This window comes from Misgurnus anguillicaudatus, unplaced genomic scaffold (assembly GCF_027580225.2).
Source record: "Misgurnus anguillicaudatus unplaced genomic scaffold, ASM2758022v2 HiC_scaffold_42, whole genome shotgun sequence".
Taxonomy (NCBI): domain Eukaryota; kingdom Metazoa; phylum Chordata; class Actinopteri; order Cypriniformes; family Cobitidae; genus Misgurnus; species Misgurnus anguillicaudatus.
In genome coordinates this window covers 1-25,773 of record NW_027395292.1, presented here as the reverse complement: position 1 = coordinate 25,773, position 25,773 = coordinate 1, and the positions used below count along the sequence as shown (strand labels likewise).

General features: G+C 36.0%; 2 protein-coding genes across 2 annotated transcripts; both read left to right on the top strand.

Moving 5' to 3' along the window:
• Positions 1-786: 786 nt before the first annotated feature.
• LOC129427189 (F-box only protein 2-like) lies at positions 787-11,096 on the top strand. Its single transcript, XM_073866107.1, has 6 exons — positions 787-884; positions 1,405-1,459; positions 6,167-6,269; positions 6,390-6,482; positions 6,560-6,689; positions 10,890-11,096. Exons 2-6 carry the CDS (start codon positions 1,423-1,425, stop codon positions 10,989-10,991), a joined length of 465 nt encoding a protein of 154 aa, XP_073722208.1. The 5' UTR covers positions 787-884; positions 1,405-1,422; the 3' UTR covers positions 10,992-11,096.
• Positions 11,097-15,372: 4,276 nt separating this feature from the next.
• Positions 15,373-25,296, top strand: LOC129428124 (F-box only protein 2-like). Its single transcript, XM_055185030.2, has 5 exons — positions 15,373-15,431; positions 23,150-23,252; positions 23,342-23,434; positions 23,506-23,635; positions 25,064-25,296. The coding sequence occupies exons 1-5, from the start codon at positions 15,395-15,397 to the stop codon at positions 25,202-25,204; spliced, it is 504 nt and encodes a 167-aa protein (XP_055041005.2). The 5' UTR covers positions 15,373-15,394; the 3' UTR covers positions 25,205-25,296.
• The last annotated feature ends 477 nt before the right edge of the window (positions 25,297-25,773 follow it).

Genomic DNA, 25,773 nt, shown 5'->3' with positions numbered 1-25,773 from the left:
TGCAGCGAAACATTTTCATATCCACACTGCAAAAAATGATTTTCAAGAAAAGTATTCTATACTTAGATTCTAAGCAAAAAAATCAAGAACATTTTTCTTAAACACTAAATTCAAGAAACATTTAAGAAAAATTTGCTTACCCCATTGGCAGATTGTTTTGCTTGTTTTATACATAAAATCACTTAAATTTGATATTTTTGGTTATTTTAAGTTATTTTCTTGGGTCATTTTGCTCATCAAGAAAAAGCATCTTCATTTAAGAATTTTTAGTTATTTTTACTGAAAACATTTTTTTTCTTGAAAGTCATTTTTTGCAGTGCAAGACGGATATTTGGATAAGGCAAGACATGATAGCCACAGAGTTTTATAGGACCAACCTGCTAGGCATCGTTGCCAACGAAGTACAATTAACTTATAAATGGTAAGTGGTATTTATTAATATCATATTGTCATGTGATATTAATAAATCATATGACAATATTGATTGTACTGTGGTTGTCACAGTGTCACTAAATTGTGTTGCTTTTCAATATCAATATACAGCTACCGGTTTAGTTGCATAGCTTTCAGCTGTGTGCACATGTACCTGATAAAAATTGTTTACGTTTCAATTGATGCCGCTCTACATACGTCATCTGGTATAATTGAAACAACCAGGAAAATGATTTGATCCATGACTCAAAAAATTTAAGGTAATATGTTTAACCACTATATTGTAAAATGATGTAATTTAATCATAGGCATTGAGGTCCATCCTACTTTTAGACATGCCCCTGTCACATTTACGTTTACATTACATCCTATATTTGATTTCAGGAAGTTTGCACCCAATATATACTCTACGCAGTAATTTACTGAAACCTGAAAAGCTCAACTCACTGTAGGTAAGTATTGCACATTTTATATTTTAGTCATTGTTTTAATGAGTGTACTGTGATTATGGGACAGTCATTGATTGTCTATTTCTACTGCAGGAAAGAAGAATTAAATTTACATTAAACAAAAATCAATATTGCTTAGCACTGCAAACTTTACATTCATTTATTGAATTTTCAAATAGAGAGTCATTTTCGGTGACACTACTTATGGTGGTGCATAAGATTAAAGGGGTCAGGTTTTGCAAAATGTCTATATTAAGGATCATTTTGGACAAAAGTCCTCATGAGGAAAGAGCTTATAAAAAATATAAAAATCCAAGTTTTTGGTAAACAAATTAAGTAAAATTATTTCAACCTGTTTTTAAACTGAAATACATGTTCAAAATAAAATAAATAAATAAATTAAAAGTTATGCCAACTATATAGTCAAAAACTTCAATTCAATTGACTTGCATAAACATCTTTTACAGTGTAGATAAAACATGACACTGCTCCATATGACCTTTTTCTCTTTTAATTGCTACAGGAAAATCCAAGCTCCAAAATGCTTATAAACCTCCTGAAAAACTCACATGGAGACAGTAAGTAAAGTAACATAAAAAAAATATTTGTATGTAAGGCAAAGACAAGTTTACCTAACATTGCATTATAAATAAAAATGTACTAGTGCTGTTTTATAGCTAATGATGTCCCACCCACCATCTCATATAAAATACAATGTTGAGTACGGGACTTTGCATTTGTAATAAAACGTGGTGAAGCATGCTATACCGAATCAAGACATAGAAGATGGCGCATACATGTATAATATATCACCATAATCAAGCACGGTTAAAAAGGAAGCTTCTACAAGTTTCTTTTCGGTCTTTAAAGTAAAGTCTAAAATAAAAGCCAAGCAATTACAGTAGCAATATTTACATTAAACAAAAGCTTAGCATCAATCCAAATGCCCAAAAAGGTACTCTTTCAATAACTTTACCATCAGATGTAAAAATACTAAAATGATCAAAAGGCCTACCTTGCCAAAACCCTAAACTTTTCTGCAGGGGCGGACTGGCCATCTGGCAGACCGGGCAGTTTCCCGGTGGGCCGACGTACTTTTTGGGCCGATCCATCTCATACTATTTTTGTCTGAGCAGCCCAGTTAGCGTCTTTTTTTTCCTAGACAGACCGGTGTTGTGTCGAAGTCTGTTCCCCCTATGTTCCCCCTATTTTCCCCCTATTTTTCCCTTCAGTGTAGTGTTTTTATGGCGTTTTTATCACGTTATAGGTTTTATTTTTTATATATTTAAAGTTTTAATGGCTACTGAGATGTATATGTATGCATTTCTGTAATGTATCTGTATTGTTCTTAATGGTAAGTCAATCATTTTTACAGTATGAATCATATTATATGTATAATATTTATTTAATTATGTATGCAAACATTACATTTTTAAAACAACCAGTAAAGGGAAAAAAAGAAAAAGACAGGCTATATTTTAAAAGAAATACCCTAATAGAAAACTGTCAAATGTATGAAATATTTAATAAATTGATACATGATATTATGCCTTTTTAGTATAACCAATTCAAATCTTTAATCTTTCTAAATGTAACGTGATGAAAACGCTATAAAAGCACTACACTAAAGGGAAACATAGGGGGAACTGAGTTCGACACAACACCTGCCCACTGACATTTAAGCAGCAGCCCATTGGTTATTTTTTTTAAACGACATTAAGCTGGCCCAATGACGGACCAGCCCAGTCATCGTCCTTTTTTTACCCTAAATAGACCGGCCCACTCACATTTAAGCAGCAGCCAATTGGTTATTTTTTTAATGACATAAAGCTGGCCCAATCACCGCTTTGGTCTCTGTGCAAGCGAGCGTGCAACGTCGGTCAGTTCACGTGTCAAAATAGAGAGAGAGAGATGGAGAAAAAACTCAAGGGAGGTGCAGAAAAACTGCGCGACAAAAAGAAACAGACTCTTCAGGCAGACGCTGGAAAATAACACAACTGTTTTCTTCAACTCGCGTCGCTGGTGATGATGATGATGATGGTGGCGCGTGGCACTGGCAGCACCAGCACGCAAAATGTCAGTGAGGAGAGGGAGAGAGAGACGAGGGAGAAGTGAGTTGCGGTAAGCAGAACTGCTTTCAAAACACAAGTTTAGATAGATACCCCTTGATAAAACCAAGTCAAAAACACACAATTATGGTGATAAAGCTGCAACAAAATAATTGCACTCTTTGCTCTGTGACTACAACCCAGACGAACTGGGGACTTCAATACTATTACGTCCGTTGCATTCTCTTCTCCTATTTTCTTACAATTTTCGCGTCGGTTTAGGGTTAGATTTACATAATGACATCCCTACCCAAACCTAACTCTAACCCCAACGCCAGGTGACAACTGTTTCTAACCCCAACGCCAGGTGAAAACTGTTTAATTTCGCGTACACTGTTTAATTTCGCGTACACTGTTTAATTTTGCGTAATCTAACCCTAAACCGACGCGAAAATGGTAAGAAAATAGGAGAAGAGAATGCAACGGACGTAATAGTATTGAAGTCCCCAGTTCGTCAAAAACTGACGCGAAAGGTATACCCTCCGCGTCACATATTGACGAATGGTCAGGTGTCGTCAAATATTGACGACATGGGGTGAGACTGTGTTAGTGACTACGAGAGTGTATCTGATTCGTAGATTTTTCGTTGATTGTCTGTTTCAAAACGTGTCATTTCTCTTCAAGCAAAATCAAACAATCCAGGACATCTGCTTACAGACAAAATATATGTTTATTGTATATAACAACACAATTGACAGATAATGTTAAAAAGCTCTATTACTGTAATCACACAAGTTTAGTTCAGTGAATGTAGTAGTGAATACTTTCCTGTAAGTACTGCAAGTAATAATCAGTTTTTAATATTACTGTAAGCAGCACTTGTATTTTGTTAAAAGTCAGCAATTCAATGGCAAATTTTGCCAATTGCACCATCTCTGGTGTCCTGTTCTTCATCATAGGGTACTCTTCATCTGCCTCTCAGACTGTTTACAATCCACACAATTGGTAAAGAATACCATTAGAAAAAAGCGTGTACAATTTTGAGTTGTTGTGTTTGCTTGATGACAACTGAGTTGTAGTTGTGTTCATCTTTAGCAGCCTGCCTGTGTTTAGCATTTATAAAACAAGTTCATTGCAGTGTAAAATGTGTGTTTTACTCAGAAGTTTGTTTAGAGTTTAGCCAAAAGAGTGCATGACGAATGTGTTTAGGCCGCTATGAATTTGGTTCAGAGATTGGGGTTTAGTGTTTTAGCAATTCAGAAAAACTGTAATCAACATATAATATGACAGTTAATCAGATAGGAATATTTTTGTTGTGTTCATTATTTATTATAGGCTACGGTGTGTAGTGAATAGTGTTTTTAGGACCTAACAAAAATGTTTACAAATGTTTGAAGGATGAAGCTTGTTTAAGGATTCATGTGGATTATAGGCTACAGTTTTACTGCATTAATAAATAACACGTTCTAGAAGTGTTTGTTGTGTCAACTCTCACTCTTTTCTACCTGCTATTAATTGGGCTTAGTGCTTTTATGGAATTGGAGTTGCTATTGCTTAAAGGCGTGCAAAGATGGGTGGTATTTGTAAATATATGTAGTGTGGGCCGGTTTGGGCCAAAATGCCAGGGCCGAATTTTTGTCCCAGTCCAGCCCTGCTTTTCTGTAAATTTTAACTAACCAGGGCCGGGTTTCCCAAAAGCATCGTAAGGCTAAGTAGATCGTAAAAACGATCGTACGAATCATTTTAGAATTACGGGCTGTTTCCCAAAAGCTTCGTAACTTAAGTTGCACTTGAAAATCATCGTAGATCTACGAGTGCTCTGGAGTAATCGTTCATTCATAAGTGCATCTAAGACAACAGAGTTACAAGGTCACCTACAGGACAACCAGCAAATTGCACTCCTGCAATGACGATAATGTAATGTTTTAAATGTTTATTTATTTATTGGGTTCTTCTTTGTTTATTTTATATTAAATATATAATATAATATATTTAAAATTCAAATTTAAATGACTAAACATAAATTAATAAAGAAGGAAAAGGTATTTTGTACAAGTTGGTAAACGTTTTTTGTATTATGGTAAAAGTTGGTATAGCAAAGTGATAAATGGTTTATACCGATTGCTGCTATAATTCATCTAAACATTGTTTTGAAGGGAAATGGCATCTAATTAAAGAAGCCAAATAAATATTTACGGTACAATGCAATAATCCATAATAATAAATAAACATAGATAATAAACAACAAATAATAATAATAATCTAAACTATAATAGAAACGCAGAAGGCATTTCGCAGTGGGACGAGTCCTAACTAAATACGGAAAATAATATTTAATAAATTATTAAAACATTTTAAAAAATCATTGAACAATAATGAAAATATATTATTAAAAATATTAGTGCACATCGGCTGAAGATCATTAGCCTAAACAAGCTTCTGCTACAAATTCGAATCATTCTATTGGTGACATTTCAGCACTTGACAAATGGATAGCGACTCGTAAGTAGCACTTAAAACCCAGATGCGAATGATCGTTTAACGAGCATCTTTGGGAAACTCACGTAAATGAACAACGAATGTTCGTTAGGTAGCTCGTAGAAAGCGCTCTTAAGTGCGAGGTTCAATCGTTATCGGGAAACCCGGCCCAGAGCATCTTCCAATGAATGAAATGCAAACCGAAGCTTTTCCACCACCTGTAGATGGAGCAAATGTATAAATAATATCATCAGCATAAAAGTGGTTTTTTTTTCAATTACTGACTAATTATCTTTTCATTGTTAAAGTGAAATGACTAAACCTAAACATAAGAGCCAATATACAAGAAAACATGTCAGACACACTTGAGGGGTTTTATCTGAACTTCTCATATTCTCATGTACCCTTTCAAAAAGTACAGCTTTTAACTTAAAAAGTTCCAATAAGTACCTCAAAGTTATATATTAGTACCAACTAAATCTTAATGGTGCATATCAGGAGCATTTTAAAGGGTACAGTACTGCCCCAGTGACAGCTTGGGTATATTTTGACATTTTTTCTGACAGTGTACAGTTGCCTTTTTATTTATAAGGTCCTGTAGTGATGACACATTTTTACAAATATCTTTTTGTAAGTAATTCCATACTGTATTTAAGAGTCGTGTTAAAATAGTTTTAGATAATATATAGACAATGTCATTGGCCAGTAACATGTAGCCATCTTAGTCTATAAACAGCTTTGATCTCATGTGTTTTTAAGAGGGTTTTAATTACTGGGAGTTGACGAAGAACGGTGGAGACAAATGGAGAGTTGAACGGATGCCAGATGATGCAGTGGCTTCATACTTCTGCACCTCATTTCAGTAAGAGAAAATTATTCGTCACTACAGGAATAGACAACAATAATAATGTGTGAATGTGAGTTTATGATCATACTCTGGGTGTCTTTGGGTCTCAATGTTCATTTCTGTACAATTTTCCAGGCTGTGTCTTAAAAAACAAGTGATCATTCTGCTGCAAAGTGGTTATGATGCTGCATATTTAGATTCTGCGCCTGAAGTGACTGTGAAGGACTGGTGAGTCTTTAGCATCTACTTCACTATTGTCTTCCTTTAGTGTATAGGAAATCATTTCTTTGTATGTCTGTGTTTAGGTACAGCTCTCGAGATGACTGTGGGGGCGTTTATAGGCTTACTGTGTCACTGCTCAATGAAAATCGAAAGGTCATTGCTACATTTAAGCCGGCTGATGTGACTGTGCACGCTGAAACCACTTGGACACAGGTAAAATCTGGACGAATTAATTGTTCACAATAAAACCAAGAACAAGAAAGCAAATCAGGTCAACTAATATGGAGGGATTTTCGGGTCAGATTGTAAACTAAAAGTCTAAAACTAAAAGTCTTAAACAAAAACTAACGTCTAAATTTAAAAAACTAAAAGTCGAAAATAAATTTTGTATTTAGTATTGGGCAATTGGTCATTTAGCTATTGAGGATTTAGGATTGGGGATTTAGGGATTGGACATTTAATCATTTAGCCATTTAGGATTGGGCATTTAAAGATTGTATGCAAATAAGCGTGTATGCGCGTATGTGCACGTGCACATTGATGCATATAGGTCTTATACATAATGCATACATATATTTTGAAATATAAAAATGTAAACGAGGATCAGATATACAGATATACAAACAGTTTTGAGAAATGATGCCTTCCTGATGATCAAAACCCAGAAGCTTTATGAGTTTTTTGCCTAATTTACATTTTTGTCCAACATAATACATTATAGATAGTATTGTATGTACATACAGTATAATTGTGTGATTATGTGCATATGAACATTATTCTGTACAATATCAGATCATTGAAATAAATATGAACTTATACTGGAATGTAGTGAGTTCCCAGGTGAAAAAGTAGTACACTTCCATAGTGTACTTAAAGTGCTTTATTTTCGCACACTAATTTTGTACTTAAAATACTTAAAATTCATCTTTAGTACTTCTTAAGATGTTTTTAAGCTCATCTAAATTCACTTCACTGTGCTATTTTGAGACACCACAAATACGAACTAAAATGTGCTAAAAATGTATTAAAAATGTATTTAGGTACCACTTGTAGTAAACTTGAACCCATCTTTGTATAAAAGTTGAGTTCACGTTTAATACAAGTGTTAACTAAATAAAATTTTTAATACAGAGATAGTGGGCTCTATCTTACACCCGGCGCAATGCAGCGCAATGCGCGACGCAAGTGTCTTTCGCTAGTTTCCACCCTAATTTTCACGTTTAGCGCCGCGTTGTTTAAATAGCAAATGCATTTGCGCCCCCTTTGCGCCCATGGGCGTTCTGGTCTGAAAAACGAGGTGTGTTCAGGCGCATTGTTGGCGTGTTGCTATTTTGAGGCAACTAAAATAGACTACGCCATTGACCAACAAAAACCTGGTCTAAAGTCTAAAGTCAATGGCGCAATGTGTTTTATGTTATTTAAAGAGCGCATTAGTAATATGCGCCTATAAACGGGAGGACAACGCGGGTTTGCTTATCACAAAGTACATAAATGCACAGCAGCACAAAAATGCTTTAAAATATGAAAGATTAAAGGATTGAATTTAAGAGATTATTATTGAGTCTCTTGGACATATTTATAAATGAGGACTGATTATGAGACGTTAGAAGGCGCAAAGAGCTGCTTTACCTGCAGCCTGATAAGTAAATAAATGCTTTGCTTTAAACAAATGCGTCTGTTTTTAAATGTTTTTTTTAATGCTACCTCACGGATTTATTGTATATGATGTACCTGTGGATATGGCGAGATGAGAAACATTTGTAAGTAATGCTTAAAAAAACTCTTTGCTAAAAAAAAACGCTGCCCAAAGTGCTGAAACGTGAGGAGAGCCGTTTGTAATTTCTTTATCTCCTGTTTGTTACAAATAAAGTATTTTTAGAGTACAAACCTTATCTTACATACTTGTAAATTATTTTTTGATGATATTGGATAGCCATACATTTAAAGCAATTACAAGCCTGCTTTTTACTTCCATGACTAAAAGAAAACGGGTTTTAAAGGTTTTAATAAAAAAATAACAATTTCAATACAAGTGAAAAACAACACAATTATTTAACATTAATCTTAAACTGGGGATCTTCTTCCTCCGCTTAGTTTTTCAGTTTACAAAGTCCGTCATCTAAATAGGGATTAGACATAGCGCCAGCGCAACTTGCTTTTAAAGGGAATGAGAGCTGTGACTCTCATTGGTTTACTGCACGTTACGCCCAAAATACTCCCATTACAATAGGACCAACCCTTTTCGACCATGCGCTCGGCGCAAAAACGATTTTTCCCGTCGTTAAATTAGCAAAAGCGGATTCGGACACGTCCATTTAGACGTTGCGCTGTGCGCTTTAGACAATGCGATTAGATCGTTAAAATAGGGCCCAGTATGTTAAAAGTGCATTTTAGTTCATATTCATGGTGTCTCAAAATAGCACAGTAAAGTACACTTAGATAATCTTAAGAACATTTTAAGAAGTACTAAAGATGTTTTTTTAGTATATTAAGTACAAAATTAGTGTGTGAAAATAAAGCACTTTAAGTACATTATGTAAGTGTACTACTTTTTCACCTGGGTTAGTAAACTCATTTACATTAAACTAATTGGTTGTACTGCTTTATTTGTACAAATAATATAACATTAAAATTAGGGATGCACTGAATGTTCGGCAACCAAAATTATTCTGCCTGAACACCATGCAGCATATGAAAAAATACTGGTGATTAGTATTTGTCTACTGAATGCACAAGCACGAAGAATGAGAGACTTTAGCTCTTCATCTCATGTTATATAGACAATGAACAGCTTCAGCAGTATGTAATAAAAACTTCATAGAACCAGTAAAGTCCTACAATAACAAACACACTTTTATTAAATGAGAAATAAGTAGGGGTGTAACGATTCATCGTGCAAATGCGCGTTTTCTCAATGAATGAATTTGAATGAATTACGGTGGAATCCCGGCACATCCGAACGCCAGAGGGCGCTCCCGTGCAGAAACTGCCTTTGTGCCACACAAGAAGTAGCATTACAAACGCTATTCCAGGAAATGTCTACACATGAATATTTATACGCTGTTCTTCAAATTGTTTCAGGTATTTTCATGATAATAAAGAATATTTTGAATGATTTTGTTTAACGAGTGTTGCTTTTATAAATGCACGTTATAAACGACTCCGACTCATAATGATTTTAGATTGATAAGGACTTCCTACTGACCAAATGCCGTAATACAGGCACAAGCTGTGCATAAAACAAAGAATCGCAGCCTTGCGATTCAGAATCGATTTCAGACAGGCATTTTTAATGAGGACCGCGATTGAATCGTGATTGAATCGTTACATCCCTAGAAATAAGCTTTTTATTAGACTGTTTTGTTGAGTGATTTTTCCTCTGTCATCTCCTGTCAATCTTGTCACGGTCTCTCTATCTCTTTGCTCGCGTTTGACCGTGCACACAGGCGCGCGTTCGCTCCTCAACAGTGTTATACAGTATAAGCATTGTTGCAAGTTTTTTAAGGCAGAGTAATGAATAGGTTTTTTGCGTTTTGTGCGGAAATAAAATATCAGGTTATCCATTTAGCCAAGACTCATTTATGTGGTCAAATGTAAATTGAACAGTTTTAACAAGTCTTTTTATAGACCGTTTCAGCAGTAACAACATAAACAAGGTGCTGTCGCGGTCCGCACGTACTTCCGGTAAACTCCGCTAAGAATAAATAACAACAGTAGTTTATAAATATAACAAGCAAAAAAAAACAACACATAGATTACTTAGGAAACCAAAACATTGGTTATTTTCGACGAGGCATTTGTTCAAGAGATCAGTTTAGCAACTAGTCAGACCATTAAAAAAAACGAAACCGGAAGTAAGGTTCGGATCCAGACGTGTATCACGTGCGTCCGATGAAACCGTCTATAGCTATCTGATCAGAGAAGTGACCAGGTGTAAAAAAGCCCTATAATGACTGCTGGAATGTTACAAAAATAATGGTTATAAAGTGAAACAAATATAGTAAGAACGACATTCTGAAAATGTAACTTGGTGAGAAAAATGGACAGAACAATTAGAATTTTTTTCAGTATTCGGCCATCGGCTGAGTTTTTCATTTTATTCGGCTTCGGCCAAGAATTTTTTATTTCGGTGCATCCCTTAAAATTCATCTGAATTTGATCAGCTGGTTGCTTTGTCCGATGGACCTACAGCAGGTTTATGTTTTATTGACCAACAGATGGCTCTGTTTTCGACACTTGAAGTGTTGAATCTTACTTCGATACAGTCAAGAGTCTCAGTGCTTCATTTATCTATCACTAGCACATGTTGTCCCTGCGCAACGACATTCTTTTTACAGTAGCACCCCCAAACTTGTGTATAGTTTAAGTTCATGGACACTGAATATAACCACACTTTTATTTCTTCTTTCATAGGTGACACACACGTTTAAAGGTTATGGTCCTGGTCTACGCTTCATCTCTTTTGAACATGGTGGTCAAGACAATAAAAACTGGCAAGGCTCCTATGGAATATGAGTCACTGGAAGTTCTGTCACCATACCTCCAAAACCATAATATGTGATTCAATAATGGTCAGAACTTTGCTTTTTACAAATAAATAGTACAAATTACAGAAACCAAACCTTGCTGAAAAAGCAAAGCCTTTGCTTATTTTTTAAGATTTAAATGCATATACAAATGCATAAACTTATCTCTGATTGAAAAATAAAAAATGTGGGGAATTAATTGAAATTATTTTGTGCTTTCAGTACAGCCTAATAAAGTCCCCCTGTGTTGAAAATCAAGTTTTATTGTCTATATGTCTATGTGGTATTTTAAATATGCTTTACTGCAAATTTATTATTCAACACAATTGCTGAGTGTAAACAATCACATTAACACAGAACGAGTGGATCAGTAGCTCGATTATTTATGGGTGCCGCATAGACTCGGCACAGAAATGATCACAGCACAGCTGCTTCATGTACATGTGTGTGCTTTAACCGGTAAACATCAGCAGAGAAAAATATTTTGTATAACTCATGTGCGCATCATGAAACCGTCAGCTACGTGTCTGGATCTGCAGAATGCAGCATCTATGTACATAAATGTCTATGGTCCGAGCCAGTTGAGTTATTCACTGTATTTATAGATTTGCATACTAAATGAGGTAAGGTTGTAGAGTTACATTCAAGCCATTTTAATGCATGGCGAAATTATTAAAAAACCTTTGCATATGCTGTTTTGACACTCAAAAAAAAATTATCGACTACAGGGGTACTTTAACTTTTATTTAACCCGGGATAAATATCTCTGTGCATTAACCACTAATTACCTCTATATGCTGCACTGATTCATTGAATTTAATATTTTTTTAAGGTAAGTGGTTGCAATTAATTTATTTAAGCTACATTTAAACAAAAAGGTTCGTAAAGTAAAATAAAATATAAAACTTTTGTTTAAATGTAGCTTAAATAAATTGACTGCAACCACTTACCTTAAAAAAAAAAATATTAAATTCAATGAATCATTTTTTTTAGTGTGTATAATTATTTGAAAGACAACATTATTTAGTTTGGGCCCTATTTTAAGCATTTAGCGCATGGCACATTGCATGTCATAAAACATTTTGTTCATCATAACTGACAAACTATAAAGTAGTTATGAATCATATCCAACACTGGGATTTAACATCACATAAATAAAATAAATTCTTCATCCATGTGTTTGCTACGACAGTGGCTTTGTGACAATACAGTACAGTATGTACTTTTTTGGTGTCATTATAGCTTTGTATTGGTTACATAAATACTGATCAACATCTAATATGATTGCACACATATCAAATTCAAGCCTGAGCACCAAAACAAGCAAAAATTCTCCAATACATTGTGGTTTATATCATCGTCCTTAATCTATTAACTGAATCAGGAGCTAAGCTCGAGATGTCCAGGCGTGAATCACCAACGCTTCTTCAACATAACTTCTACTGATAAATGAAGCAACACAAACATACTGAGCATCAGCAGCATATTCATCAGCTGAATTATTCATTGAATTAATCTTTTTTTTTCATTGTGCCTTTGAGAGAAAGAGAGTCATCCTCCACCCTGATTGGCCGGGAAGACATGACAGGAGATGAGATGAAAGATGTGTGTAACACGCATTCCTGTTTTTTTATTATTGGAGTAAATCATTGGATACAAAAATGGCACGGTCTCAATATAATGTAGGCATTGAATGCATGACATAAAATGTAACAAGTATATTAAACTGTGACGTACGTAGACGTAGGATCCACAGCTTGATCAGTGGGTATAGAAGCCTTATGATTGCAATGCACATCATTTGAAGTGTCAAAATTAAAAAATTACAGTATATTATGGGATTTTTTCAAAATTGATCATACAGAGGTAAAAATTATGGTGCAAATACAACAATTAACATAGCCTATGTCTGGCAACACTGATCTCAATCGCAAAATCCTTCCACTGGGCTGGAAAAATTCCTTAAAAATTCCCACAATGCAATGCAAAAACCAGTAAGCATTGATGTTCCTTATGTTCCCTTACTGGACATCACGTGACCTTTTCTGAAGCTTTTCAACCCAAAATCGTGTGAGCCAACTTAATAAACTTCATGAAATGCAACATAACTTTTATAAAGAAAAAAGTTTGTTTTAGTTTTATTCTAAACACACATCGCTAGACAGTAAGGGACCATAATCTACTTAATATTTAAATGTAATATTCCTCCAAAGTTATGCATGAAAATAATCAAAGTGTTTTTCACAATATACTTAAACACGTTTTTAAAAATTAAGTCAGAGAGATGTTTGAGCTAGGGTCCTTACCAATGCCCGAACCTGCATACACGATATACTGATTCACAACCTTTGGAGCAGATTGAGACACAGCCTTGAACTTTTTTTAAAAGTAACACAATAGTTTCCTTCCCTGGTAATTAGTTACTTTTATAATGATGTAACACAGTTACTAACTCAGTTACTATTTGTGAAAAGTAACTATAACTAATTACTATTTTAAAGTAACATGTGCAACACTGGTATATGCACTCTGTTTCTTTAACTACTGTATGGTGGTTAATCAGTAAGCTATGTGGTTGTTTGGGAAGTGCCCCCCAGATAAACATCGCAGGAGTTTAATTGACTTGATGCTATACTCTGATTAAAAAGTGATGATGTTTAAAATGATAGATATAGAATGCACTGCATGTTGCATGCTTATTTTGTTCAAAAACATGATTAATGCCAGTCTACATGTCATAGTAACAACAAACTACACTTCTAACCACAGCTAAACAGCAACACTTACAGCCACAGAAGCTTGCAATGCAGTTTGTGAATGTCTGCACGATATTTCAAGTAAAAACCCTAAACTATGATTAAATGACGGAACTTGTGACCATATTTGCCTAATGATGCTTTTGGGAAACACGCCCCTGTCTCTAAGGCAAGCACTGTTACTGGTACAAAAGTTCACGTTACATCCCATATTTGATTTTATGAAGTTTGCACCCAATAAATACTCTACGCAGTGCTTTACTGACACCTGAAAAGCTCAACTCACTGTAGGTAAGTATTGCACATTATATTTAAGCCATTGAGTGGATTGTGATTAATTTGCATTAAGTGTGTGTACAGTCCCATGCATCATGGGACAGTCATTGATTGTCTTTATCTGCCTCAAGGATAGCAGAATTAAATCTCTATATTCCACAGCTATTAGAGTTCATGCCTCTCATTTACATTAAACAAGAATCAATATTGCTTTTATTTAGTGTGAAAGATGTGTTTAGATAGCACTGCAAACTTTACATTCATTTATTACATTTTCAAATAGAGTCATTTTGGTGACACTACTGATGGTGGTGCATAAGATTAAAGGGGTCAGGTTTTGAAAAAAATCTATATTTAGGATACTTCAAAACTGAAATCACCAACATTGTGGATTGGTCGACACCGGTGTAATGCTCGTGCTGCATTAAAAATTCTGCATTTCTTTTTCTGTTAAAATCATTCAGTCTGGCAATTACAAGCTGCACTCCTAAAAAATGAATAACTTGCCCCATCGTGACTACATGCAGTCCTGTCTCCATTTTCTAAAGGGGGTCGCACACGGGACGCGCAGCTCAGCGCCGTTCTAATAAAATCAAACACATCGTTTTATATAAGTGTACGCACACCAGCGGCGACAGGTGGTGCCTGTCTGCGGCGTCCAGCTACGACTCAGGAAGTTGCTCATTCCACATCGCGCCATAGAGCGCCACTCACATAGTTTAGCATTAATTAACATTATATTTGTCCCAAATCATTAACGACTAGCATTGGCTGCTAACGTATATTTTGCATTTTGAAGTAGATGCTGTCTGACTACAATACCTCCAAGTTGTCCTAGACGCAACTCAACCTGACGTGACGTGGCGCTGAGCTGCACGTTCAGTGTGCAACCCCCTTAAAGGCGGAGTCCACGATGTTTGAAAGCCATGTTGATATTTGAAATCACCCAAACAAACACGCCTCTACCCCAATAGAATCTGGACCTTCTGTTGATAGACCCGCCCCACACATATGCAACCCGGCATTTGATTTGATTTGATTGGCTATAAGTGTGTTTTGGTAGTCGGCCCGTCTCCTTTTCCAACGCGTTTTTCAAACATCGTGGACTCCGCCTTTAAGCGTGCCTTGTTTTGTTTACTGTTGGGCATTTGCCTTGTTTTGTTTACTGTTGGTTACTAGATTACCAATACCACCGTCATTCGCTCAAACACCTTGATGGAAATGCACCTATTTCACATTTGTTTGTTTTTATTTTTTGCTAATTTTTAAAAGATTTGCTTTATGTTTGGATGGAAACCCAGCTAATGTTCCATATGACCTTTTTCTCTTTTAAATTGTACAGGAAAAGCAAAACTCAAAAATGCCTGGAAACCTCCTGAAAAACCCACATGGAGACGGTAAGTAAAATAACATAAAACATACATATATATTTGTGTGTAAGGGAAAATGTATGTTAAGATAAGAAGAGCTCTGCTTACGCCACCTCATAATGAGATAATATTAACCAAATGCTCTCGGGACGTTTTATATGTTCATCAAATACTTTTGCTTTTAAACTGCCCAGAGGGCATTCAGAAATACCATATTGTTAGCAGAATCAAGTAAGGGACTGTTCGTTATTTATTTGAGGGGCCACCAGAGGGATTTTGAGATCTGTTGACAAAAAAGACATGACCCTCCCTTCGCCTGCTAAAAAATTTCCTGTGACCCTCCAAAATTAAAAACTGCATGACCCTCCCGGATAATTTATTGCTTTCTGTACTGGTTCGAGTCGCTTGTTTCACCTGGTTCACCCGAGTCGCCTGTTTTACATGGTTCACCCGAGTCGCCTGGTTCACCTGGTTCACACGAGTCGCCTGGTTCTCCCGAATCGCCTGGTTCACCTAGATCACCTGAGTCGCCTGGTTCACCTGGTTCACCCGAGTCGCCTGGTTCTCCTGGTTCACCCGAGTCGCCTGGTTCTCCTGGTTCACCCGAGTCGCCTGGTTCTCCTGGTTATGCTGGATATTTTATGAAACAATGATTTTAAGTTTGCAGCTGCCTCTGTGTGACGTGTACAGCACATGCGCTCACGCGCTCCTCCACTCTGACTTTACGCCACTGGCGGTTACGACGCATGCACAGAAAAGCAAAACTAATCAAATGCTTCATAAACTCGTAATTCTTTTTCATCTGTCCTGAATTTTGCGTTCTTTTAATTATTATCTTCAAATAAATTGAATTTGATAGTTTGGTAGAAATATTAAATATTTTAGGGGGGCTAAGATGACAGACAGGGTAGCTGGAGCCACCCTAAAAAGGATATAGAACCGCCCCTGGCACTGAACAAGCCACTTTGAAATTTTGATGTTTTCATGAATACAAAAGTTGAGTGACCCTTCCTCATAGACAAAAAAGTTGGATGACCCCCCCCCCCCCCACAACAAAGAAAAAAGACATGACCCTCCCCTATTTTCCTCCGGTGGCCCCTTCCATAAATACCAAACGGTCCCTAAATGCCATGTACATTTTTGAGTCAAGTCCTCTAAGTTAGTGGTTCTCTGCAGTCTTTCTAGGTCAGTCACTTTTCGGCGTGTGCGCCCAATTGTGTAGGGTTCATCCCCTCACAGCCCCCCAGAGAAGATTCAACACATAAAACAACCTCAAACTTAAAATTTGTGTTAAACAAAACATAATATAATGTAGTGCTGCTCAGGGTTTGACATTAACACCCACCAAATCTGGGTACATTTCAAATGTGAGCGCACACATGCACACTTCAGGAAAATGGAAATGTCTGCAAACTCTCTGGGTGAGACCAGACAGAAAATCAGAGTTTAGCACATATCTGAGAGTTTGTGTCCAGGAAGGGCAAAGGAAACCCCTGAGGATAGAAGTTCACGCCTGGGCATATTTTAATGTGCTTTTGTGATAATAATGCACTTTAATATGTCTCATTAAATAAGTGCCTAAAATAAATTCTAACAGATCACGCTTTATCACGCATGATCATGCTCTGCATGATAAAACAAGTTGACAGTAAAATTCAGGTCTTGCTTAAGCAGTTTTCATTAAAATTTTAGATATTTGTTTCATGCATATTTCCAATACATTTGAAGAAAGTTTATTCCTTGTTTTTAGTGCAGAGCTTTGTTTTGTTTACTTGCAGCACTACAGCATTCACTAATGTTGTTAATAATCAGGGCCGTGCACAGGGGGGTGGCCCGGTGGCTAGAGCAACTGCCCTTCTGCCCTAATCGGCTGAGGTGCCCCTCTCGCCAACCCCAGTCAAAGTGTTCTGTTACCGCTCGTCTAAAGATCCACTGTTTCTGGTAATCCACTTCGTGATTTCCCGCCCGCTCCGCAGCATCTCTAACATTCTGTGTCCACTCTTTGAAGGGCGAAGACGACAGTTTTTTGTATTAACAGGTAGATTCATTACATTACCTCAGTTGTTGAGCTGCTCAATTAGTAATTTGGTAACGTTAGTTTGAAGCCGAGAGAGGTCGTGTTCTATATTTATTTTTGCTTGCTTGTGTTCTCGTGATCACTACTTAATTTCTCGTTATCTCAAGAAAACAGCAGCTTGTTTTCTCGTGATCTCGACATAACAAAAGTTGTATTCTTGTGATGTGATTAAAGCTTACGTGACTCAATAAAACATACATTTTAGACATATTTAGCAAATTAGCATGGATGAACAAATGAGATTTTACTTAGATCAGGGACTCGCTCAAGATGAAACAGATTTGCCAATAATTGATCATTTGATAGCGCAGTGAATTAGGTACCGTCTTTAAAGTACTCCAAATACGTTTCTACTTTAAACAGCATTAAAATGGAATAACTTAAAGTCAACAAACAGTCACCAAACCAACTGTAAAGTGTTCGTGGTTGTCAACTTTAATGCACACTTTTTTAGATGTTTTATATTTATTCAAATAAACTGTTAAATACTATTGAAGATAGAAACGTGTACAGTGCACTTTAGAGATGGTCCCTAAATTCACGACCATCAAACTTTATTTATTTATTAAGTCTATCGACAATTAGCTACGCGTGCTAGCAGCGAAGACTCCATATGCATCAGCAGTCCACTTCAAAATAAATGAAATATTATGGACAGGAAATTACATTATGGCATTTGGATTCTTATGTCTGGATAGCGAGAAAACAACTTTTGTTTTCTCGAGATCATGAGAAAACAAGCAGCAAAAATATGGATGACCTCTCTCGGCTTTCCTATGTTTTTGTATTTCTGTGGATGATTTGCTCTCTGTCTTCTTAAAGTGCTAACAACTTAGCAAACATTTTTAGAATTACAGTGATTGTCTAATGTGTAATGTACCCGGTGAGATTTAATATAAATAACACCAAATTTGCTGTTGTTGGCACACTTTGTCGACAAAAAATAAAAAACAATGTTTTTAAAAAAAAAAAAAAGACAGAGTTGGAAGGGAGGCTGCAAAAGCGGTTCAAAATTGCAAACATGGATTCAAAGCTTCAGCATGTAAATCATATAGAATATTTAGAAGTTTTGTCACACTCTAAATCTTGTTATAAAGTCTATTTTCCATTATAATCACTTATATTATTTAATACTAATCTATAACACATCATATTGTTAAAACCATATAAATTGTGCCCCCGTGCCCCCTTTTTGGTTTGGGCCACTGCCCCTCAAAATGTCTGTGCACGGCCCTGTTTATAATAAATCACTTTTATTATATCCATTAAATCTTACTCTTACTTATGCTTTACTAAATCTAAATATATGATATTACTTTACCAGTAGTGATATTTACTATTCTTAATTTGAGTGTTCAGTCTGCATTTGAAATCTAGCTAAAACAAGTAAAATTACTCTGTCTAAACCAAGTAAATTTAGCATGCCAAAGCAACTTTAATTAACAACTTTAGTTCAACAACAAAATTGTGGCCAGTGAAAATGCTGAGGCTATAATTTTTGGAGAACCGCACTAACCACTGTGGCTGGTAAGCTCAAGCCCTGGTGCTGTTGGTAAGTATATTTTTTAGAAGTTTAAATACACAAAGTTTATTACAAATTAATGTATAAAATGTCATGCCACCCAATCACTGCTCTAAGTGCACAAAAGTCGAATGTTAAACAGCCGTGCATCACATTCAAACTTGAATACGTTGTGAGTACTTGGACCTATAAATACAACACCACAAACATCACAGCGCCCCCTTATGTGTGCTTCAGTTTCTTTATTTCACAGTCTGACGTTCATCATTGTGATCTGATATTGCAACTCTTTATGTTTTGTCCAAAGAATTTGATTTTTATTTTATTTGACCTTTATTTAAAAACTATTTTACAAGAGAGACCTGGCCAATAACAGCCAAACAGTAAGACAATTTTAAAATACAACAGGTACACATTACAACAATATATAAACATATCCTCTCAACAAAAACAATCACAAGCTTCTAAAACTATTCTCCTTATAATGCCTTTAAATTCACTAATGGACACAAATTGATCTAGATTTAGATCTTTTTGCAATTTTGCAAACTCGAGGTATGTTAAAAAGCAAACACTTGTAAGAGCGTAGCTGGTAATTGCCAGTAGAAAAACAAATTACAGAGATAAGCTGGAAGTTTACATTGCTTTAAAAATAAAAATGTATGAGTGCTGTTTCAACGTATCTAATAATGTCCCACCGTAAAATACAATGATGAGTACAGGACTTTGTATTTGTAATAGAACGTAGTGAACAATCAAGCAAGGTTAAAAAGGAAGCTTCTACAAGTTTCTTTTTGTTTTTTAAAGTAAAGTTAGATTTATTACTAAAATAAAAGCCAAGCGATTACAGTAGCAATATTAACATTAAACTAAAGCTTATCATCAATCTAAATGCCCAAGTACTTATAAAAAGGTACTCTTTCAATAAGATGTAAAAGTACAAAAATGATCAAGTACTTGTGCCTGAGCTTTTGAAAAAAACATAAACTTTGTTTTCTGTAAATTGTAAACTAACCAGAGCATCTTCTAATGAATGAAATGCAAACTGAAGCTTTTCCGCCTGTAGATGGAGCAAATGTATAAATAATAGTATCATCAGCATGTGTTTTTTCCAAATAATAACCTTTTCATTGCCATTAAACTGAAATGACTAAACCTAAACATAAGAGCCCATATATAAGAAAACATGTCAGGCACAGGGGTTTTGCATCTAAACTTCTCATATACATCACTGTGTTACCCTTTCAAAAAGTACAGCTTTTGACCTAAAGAGTTACAATTAGTACATCAAAGACATATATTTTAGTATCAACTAAATACATATTTGTACCTTAATGGTGCATATCAGGAGCATTTTAAAGGGTACAGTATTGCCCCAGTGACAGCTTGGGTATATTTTGACATTTTTTCTGACATTGTACAGTTGCCTTTTTATTTATAATAATTTTTAACTCAACAAATATATTTTTGTAATGTATAATTATCATATAAGAGAATTGTTAAAGGGGACATGGCAAAAGACTTTTTCAAGATGTCAAATAAATCTTTGCTGTCCCCGGAGCACATATGTGATTTTTTTAGCTCAAAATACACACACACAAAAAATGATTCATTGGATTAACTCAATAAAATTGTGGGCAGGATTTCCATCCAATATAAATGTGTACCCCTAACTCATAAAAAACTGTTTTGCACAATAAAAATATATTGAGTTAGTCCAACTCAATTTAAAGTAAATGGCAATACTCAATTACTTGCCTCAACTCAATTTAGTGTAGTCTGAATAACTCGATTTAGCGTAGTTTGAATAACTCAATGTAGTGTAGTCTGAATAACTCAATTCTGTTATTTTATATAAAATGTTTTTATATCATACTAATTAGCATAAGCAAAAAATAATAATTAGCATAAGCACATGTTAGCATGCTAATAATAATAACAACATATAGGGATGCTCCGATCGATCGGCCGCCGATCGGTATCGGCCGATAATGACATTAAATGACTCGATCGGTGCTCGCTAAATCTGCCGATCTCATAAACCGATCTTTCTGTTTACTTTTGTCATCAAAAGGATCCTGAATGCGGTTGCAATTAAAGACATTTTGACGTAGCGCGAGCATTTTTACAACCTGTTGCTCATGTGCAGCGTGCAGATTTGTATGTCTCTCTTTGCCTTTACAGAGATATGCGTATTTTCTATGAAGACACGCTCCGGTAAACAGCGCGAGGCATCTTCATATCCCCATCAAACAGCGTATACAACACATATCTATCACGGACAATTGCATCCTCATGCCAAAAGTTTCTTATTTGCATGCGTTTTAAAGTTTTGAGCGTTTAAACTTTTATTTTCCTCACAGCTGCTTGTCTGCGTTCAGCCGCCGCCCACAAACAGCAGCCTGTCATCAGTGCACGTGAACAGAGCGATCTCTCTCTCTCACGTCTTAAAGCTGCAGTAACCTAATTCATCTCTCAATAAAATCACTCTCTGCTCTTGACTAAAGAATTTTTATACTTCATACGAATGCGTGTATATTTAATTAATACAGTAAAGACTGTGAAGTGTTTTATTTTCAGTACTTTTAGGAGACATAAGCCTTTTTAAAGCCATATTAAATTTCTCTTTGCAGAATAAATATTTGTTGTGCTTATTTATTTGAGTCTCTATTAAAACAATAATATACCTAATTACTGCAAGTAATATAACAAAGGCAACATCCGTGGTATTATTTTATTTAGAAAGATTGTAACAGTTACAGTCATCAAAGAGCTTGCATATCAGCTTTAAAAAAATCAGTATCGGAATCGGTATCGGCCGATCACGAAGATTACAAATCGGTGATCGGTATCGGCTGCAGAAATCCTGATCGGAGCATCCCTAACAACATATGATGACTTTGTATGAGCATGTGAGAAGAGACTGATCTCCAAACAGGCATTAACACAGTTAGTGCTCATTGAGAGAAATATGTCACATCCACAAAATTGTTTGTTTACCATTGTGCAGAATGGTAACCAAACAATTTGAAAAAAACATAACAAACATTCTAAATCAATAAGATAAACGAACATTAAACACTATGAAGTATTTCTCTTTACCTAAAAATGCATAAAATAACACTTAAATATACTTATTGCTCTTAAAGCGTAACTAAACTCCTGGTCAGAGTCTGACTCCACCCACTGGCAATATTTGAAAAATGCAAGAAAAGTGGGCAGATCCCAACGGAGAAAGAGGGGATGAACTAAGTGTGTGGTGAGATCGTAACAAGGGCGTGGTGATCCTGAACCTGCTTAAGTCACGAGTCATTTTTTGAACCCAACATCCAATAGAAAAATTCAACTGCAGTAGCCACCGTTCAACCTGAAGAGGGCAGCACTCAGACGTTTTTACACCATATATTTTAGTAGTGAAACACTTTATATCTAAATGTGAAAAACTTACTAAAATCAATGAACAGCACTAATAAACCATCATTCTTACAGATCATTAACTAAAAAAGTTGGTTTAGGGTTTAGTTACACTTTAATAAGGTATTTTAAATTAATTGAACACAATTTTAAGGTGTCATTTCAGGGCTTGAATCACTTTTAATTTATTATAACATGTTAAAATAACCACTTTGTAGGTGTGTGCAGAAATGTGCCGTTTTGGGTGTGTCCTTTAAAATGCAAATGAGCTGATGAAGTGCAAACACTGATCACAATGATGGTGGTTTGTAGCAAATGGAACTCAATTGTGTTGTGAATTATTTTTTCTCTTTCTGTTTTCTCTGCACTAAATGGCAGTGCTGTGGTTGGATAGTGCAGATTAGGGGGCGATATTATTATAATAAGATCTCCTCATGACATCATAAGGAGAGCCACATTTCAACAACCTATTTTTTCATGTGCTTGTAGAGAATAGCTTACCAAAATTAAGTTACTGGGTTAATATTTTTCACATTTTCTAGGTTGATGGGAGCACTGGGGACCCAATCATAGCACTTAAACATGGAAAAAGTCTGATTTTTATGCCATGGCCCCTTTTAAATAATTTTAGATAAAGTATAGCATAAAGTATAGACAATGCATGTCATTTTATGGCCAATAACATGTAGCCATCTTAGTATATAAACAGCTTTTATCTCATGTGTTTTTAAGAGAATTTTAGTAACTGGGAGTTGACGAAGAACGATGAAAACCCATGGAGTATTCAACTGATGCCAGATGATTCAGTGGTTTCATACTTTTGCACCTCACATAAGTAAGAGAATAGACAACAATAATGTGAGTTTATGATCATACTCTGCTGTGTCTTTGTGTCTCAATGTTCATTTCTGTACAATTTTCCAGTCCGTGTCTAAAAAAACAAGTGATTGATCTGGTGAAAAGTGGTTATGATGCTGAATATTTAGATTCTGCGCCTGAAGTGACTGTGAAGGACTGGTGAGTCTTTAGCATCTACTTAACTATTGTCTTCCTTTAGCAGCTCATTTCTTGTGCATGTCTGTGTTTAGGTACAGCACTCGAGGTGACTGTGGGGGCGTTTATAGGCTCACTGTGTCACTGCTCAATGAAAATCGAGCTGTCATTGCGACATTTAAGCCGGCTGATGTGACTGTACCCCAGGCTACCCCTTGGACACAGGTAAAATGTGGACGGGTGAATAAAAACATGCAGGTTTAGGAAGGAAATCAAGTCAATGTCTTCAATCCACTGCAATAAAGTACATGGATCTGGTAGCTGTGTTGAAAAAGTTGATAAATTAACTTTTTAAAATAACTTTCTCTGTCTGTGTTGCTTTACTGCTGATTCTTGCCATACTTCCGTTGCCAAACTGTGCATGCATACGTTGCTACGTCATCATTGTGTACAAACAGTAAAAGGGTCTATAACGCAAGATAAGCCACTGCACTGTGTCAAGCATTTGTCACAGCTTTCTTTTATGGGGTAGACAATTTGACGACAAATCACAACAAATCGTTTTTAACACCTGCTTGTGGATAATAAATACACAAAAGCCGTTTCTCAATACCAAGTACACCAAACTCGGACTTGTGTCCTTCGTAGTTCGAACTTGCAAGTTCAGACTCGGAAGAACGAACTCCTGACGCGAAATGCATTCTGGGAAACTTCACTGTCATAAGTCCACACAAGTCTCCTCTGATGCATCCTCGATAAAATGGGCGGATCAAGAACACATCCGGGGATTTTATGTGAACTTGGGCTTGATGCGAACTTTGAATTGGAACAGTACTTGGGCCGCGACTGATGACGTTTCACAAGTCCACAAGAACGCAAGTACAGACAAGAACGCATATTGAGAAACGGCTAAGGTGTTCTTTTAACACTGGGAATGGTCCTGTGTAGTATCGCTATTCTACCACTAGATTCTGTGCGTAAGCATGCTCAGAGGTGTGCGTATATTTACACACATTTTTACATTATGTGCAAGTGCAAGATGGTAAATTCCACACTTTGCGTAAAACTGTTCTTAGTCACACATCTCTTTGTAAGCACGGTTGATAAATGAGGCCCCATATTTATAAAAACTCTCTTTGATGTCGAAAAGTGCTTAGTGCCACATCAGGGTCTGAGCCATACTGTAAAAAAATATGGACGTTGTATCTGTGACATCACCCATTGGTTTGTGAAGATTGTTTTTGAAGCTTAAAGTAGGCGTTACCTGCGGTCGCCATCTTGGCCGTGCGTCATCATTTTTGTAAAACTGAAAATGGGTAAAGAGGCGGGTGTGGGTGAAGCTGAGGTGGCTGGTTGCTGAAACCATGCCGGCCTTGCTCGACCCAAACCGTTGGGTACTATTTAATGGAAAAGCGCCATTAGTTGGATACAGTCAGAGTGTTAGTGGTTGATTTATCTATCACTATTACATTTTGTCACAAAGTAAACAATGATTGGGAAAACACGTAGCCTCTTTGCTAATTAACACACAAAATACAATTGATATCGTACTTCTGCAGTTGTACCCACATACTTTTTACAGTAGGGCCTCCGAAACAATAGTTTTAAGTTCATGGACACTGAATAACCACATTTTTATTGCTTCTTTCATAGGTGACAGACACGTTTAAAGGTTATGGTCCTGGTCTACGCTTCATCTCTTTTGAACATGGTGGTCAAGACACTAATAGTTGGAAAGGCTGGTATGGAGTCAGAGTCACTGGAAGTTCTGTCACCATAGCCCCAAAACCCTAATATGTGATTCAATAATGTTACTGATTGGTCAGCACTTTGCTTTTACCATACTATAAATATAAATAAATAGTAAAGTAACATTACAGAATCTACACGGCTAAACCTTGCTTTTTTAAGATTTAAATGCATATTCTGAATAGAAATACATAAACTTATCTCTGATTGAAAATGAAAATATGTGAGGGATTAATTATTTTCTGCTGTCAGTATAGAGCTTAATAAAGTCTCCCTGTGGTGAATATCAAGTTTTTATTGTTGTTTATATGTCTATGTGGTGTTCATTCAACACAATAGCTGCAATCAATCACATTAACACAGTTGAACGAGTGGTTCAGTAGTTCATGCCATAAATATTATTTGTGGAATGCCGCATAGACTCGACACAGAAATGATCACAGCACAGCTGCTTCAGAGCTCTACATCTGTGACGCAAACATGTGCAGGGTGAATGCTTTTAACCTGTTAACATCAGCAGTAAAAACTCACACATACATTGTAAAAACCAAGCTATGTGTCTGGATGGAACTGCAGAATGCGGCATCTATATACATACAGTATATATATCTGGT

Coding starts and splice junctions, on each gene's coding strand:
- LOC129427189 (XM_073866107.1), top strand. CDS start 1,423: ATGCTTATAAACCTCCTGAAAAACTCACATGGAGACA. Junction 6,270..6,389: donor TACTTCTGCACCTCATTTCA/GTAAGAGAAAAT, acceptor ACAATTTTCCAG/GCTGTGTCTTAAAAAACAAG. Junction 6,483..6,559: donor GAAGTGACTGTGAAGGACTG/GTGAGTCTTTAG, acceptor GTCTGTGTTTAG/GTACAGCTCTCGAGATGACT.
- LOC129428124 (XM_055185030.2), top strand. CDS start 15,395: ATGCCTGGAAACCTCCTGAAAAACCCACATGGAGACG. Junction 15,432..23,149: donor GAAAAACCCACATGGAGACG/GTAAGTAAAATA, acceptor TGTGTTTTTAAG/AGAATTTTAGTAACTGGGAG. Junction 23,435..23,505: donor GAAGTGACTGTGAAGGACTG/GTGAGTCTTTAG, acceptor GTCTGTGTTTAG/GTACAGCACTCGAGGTGACT.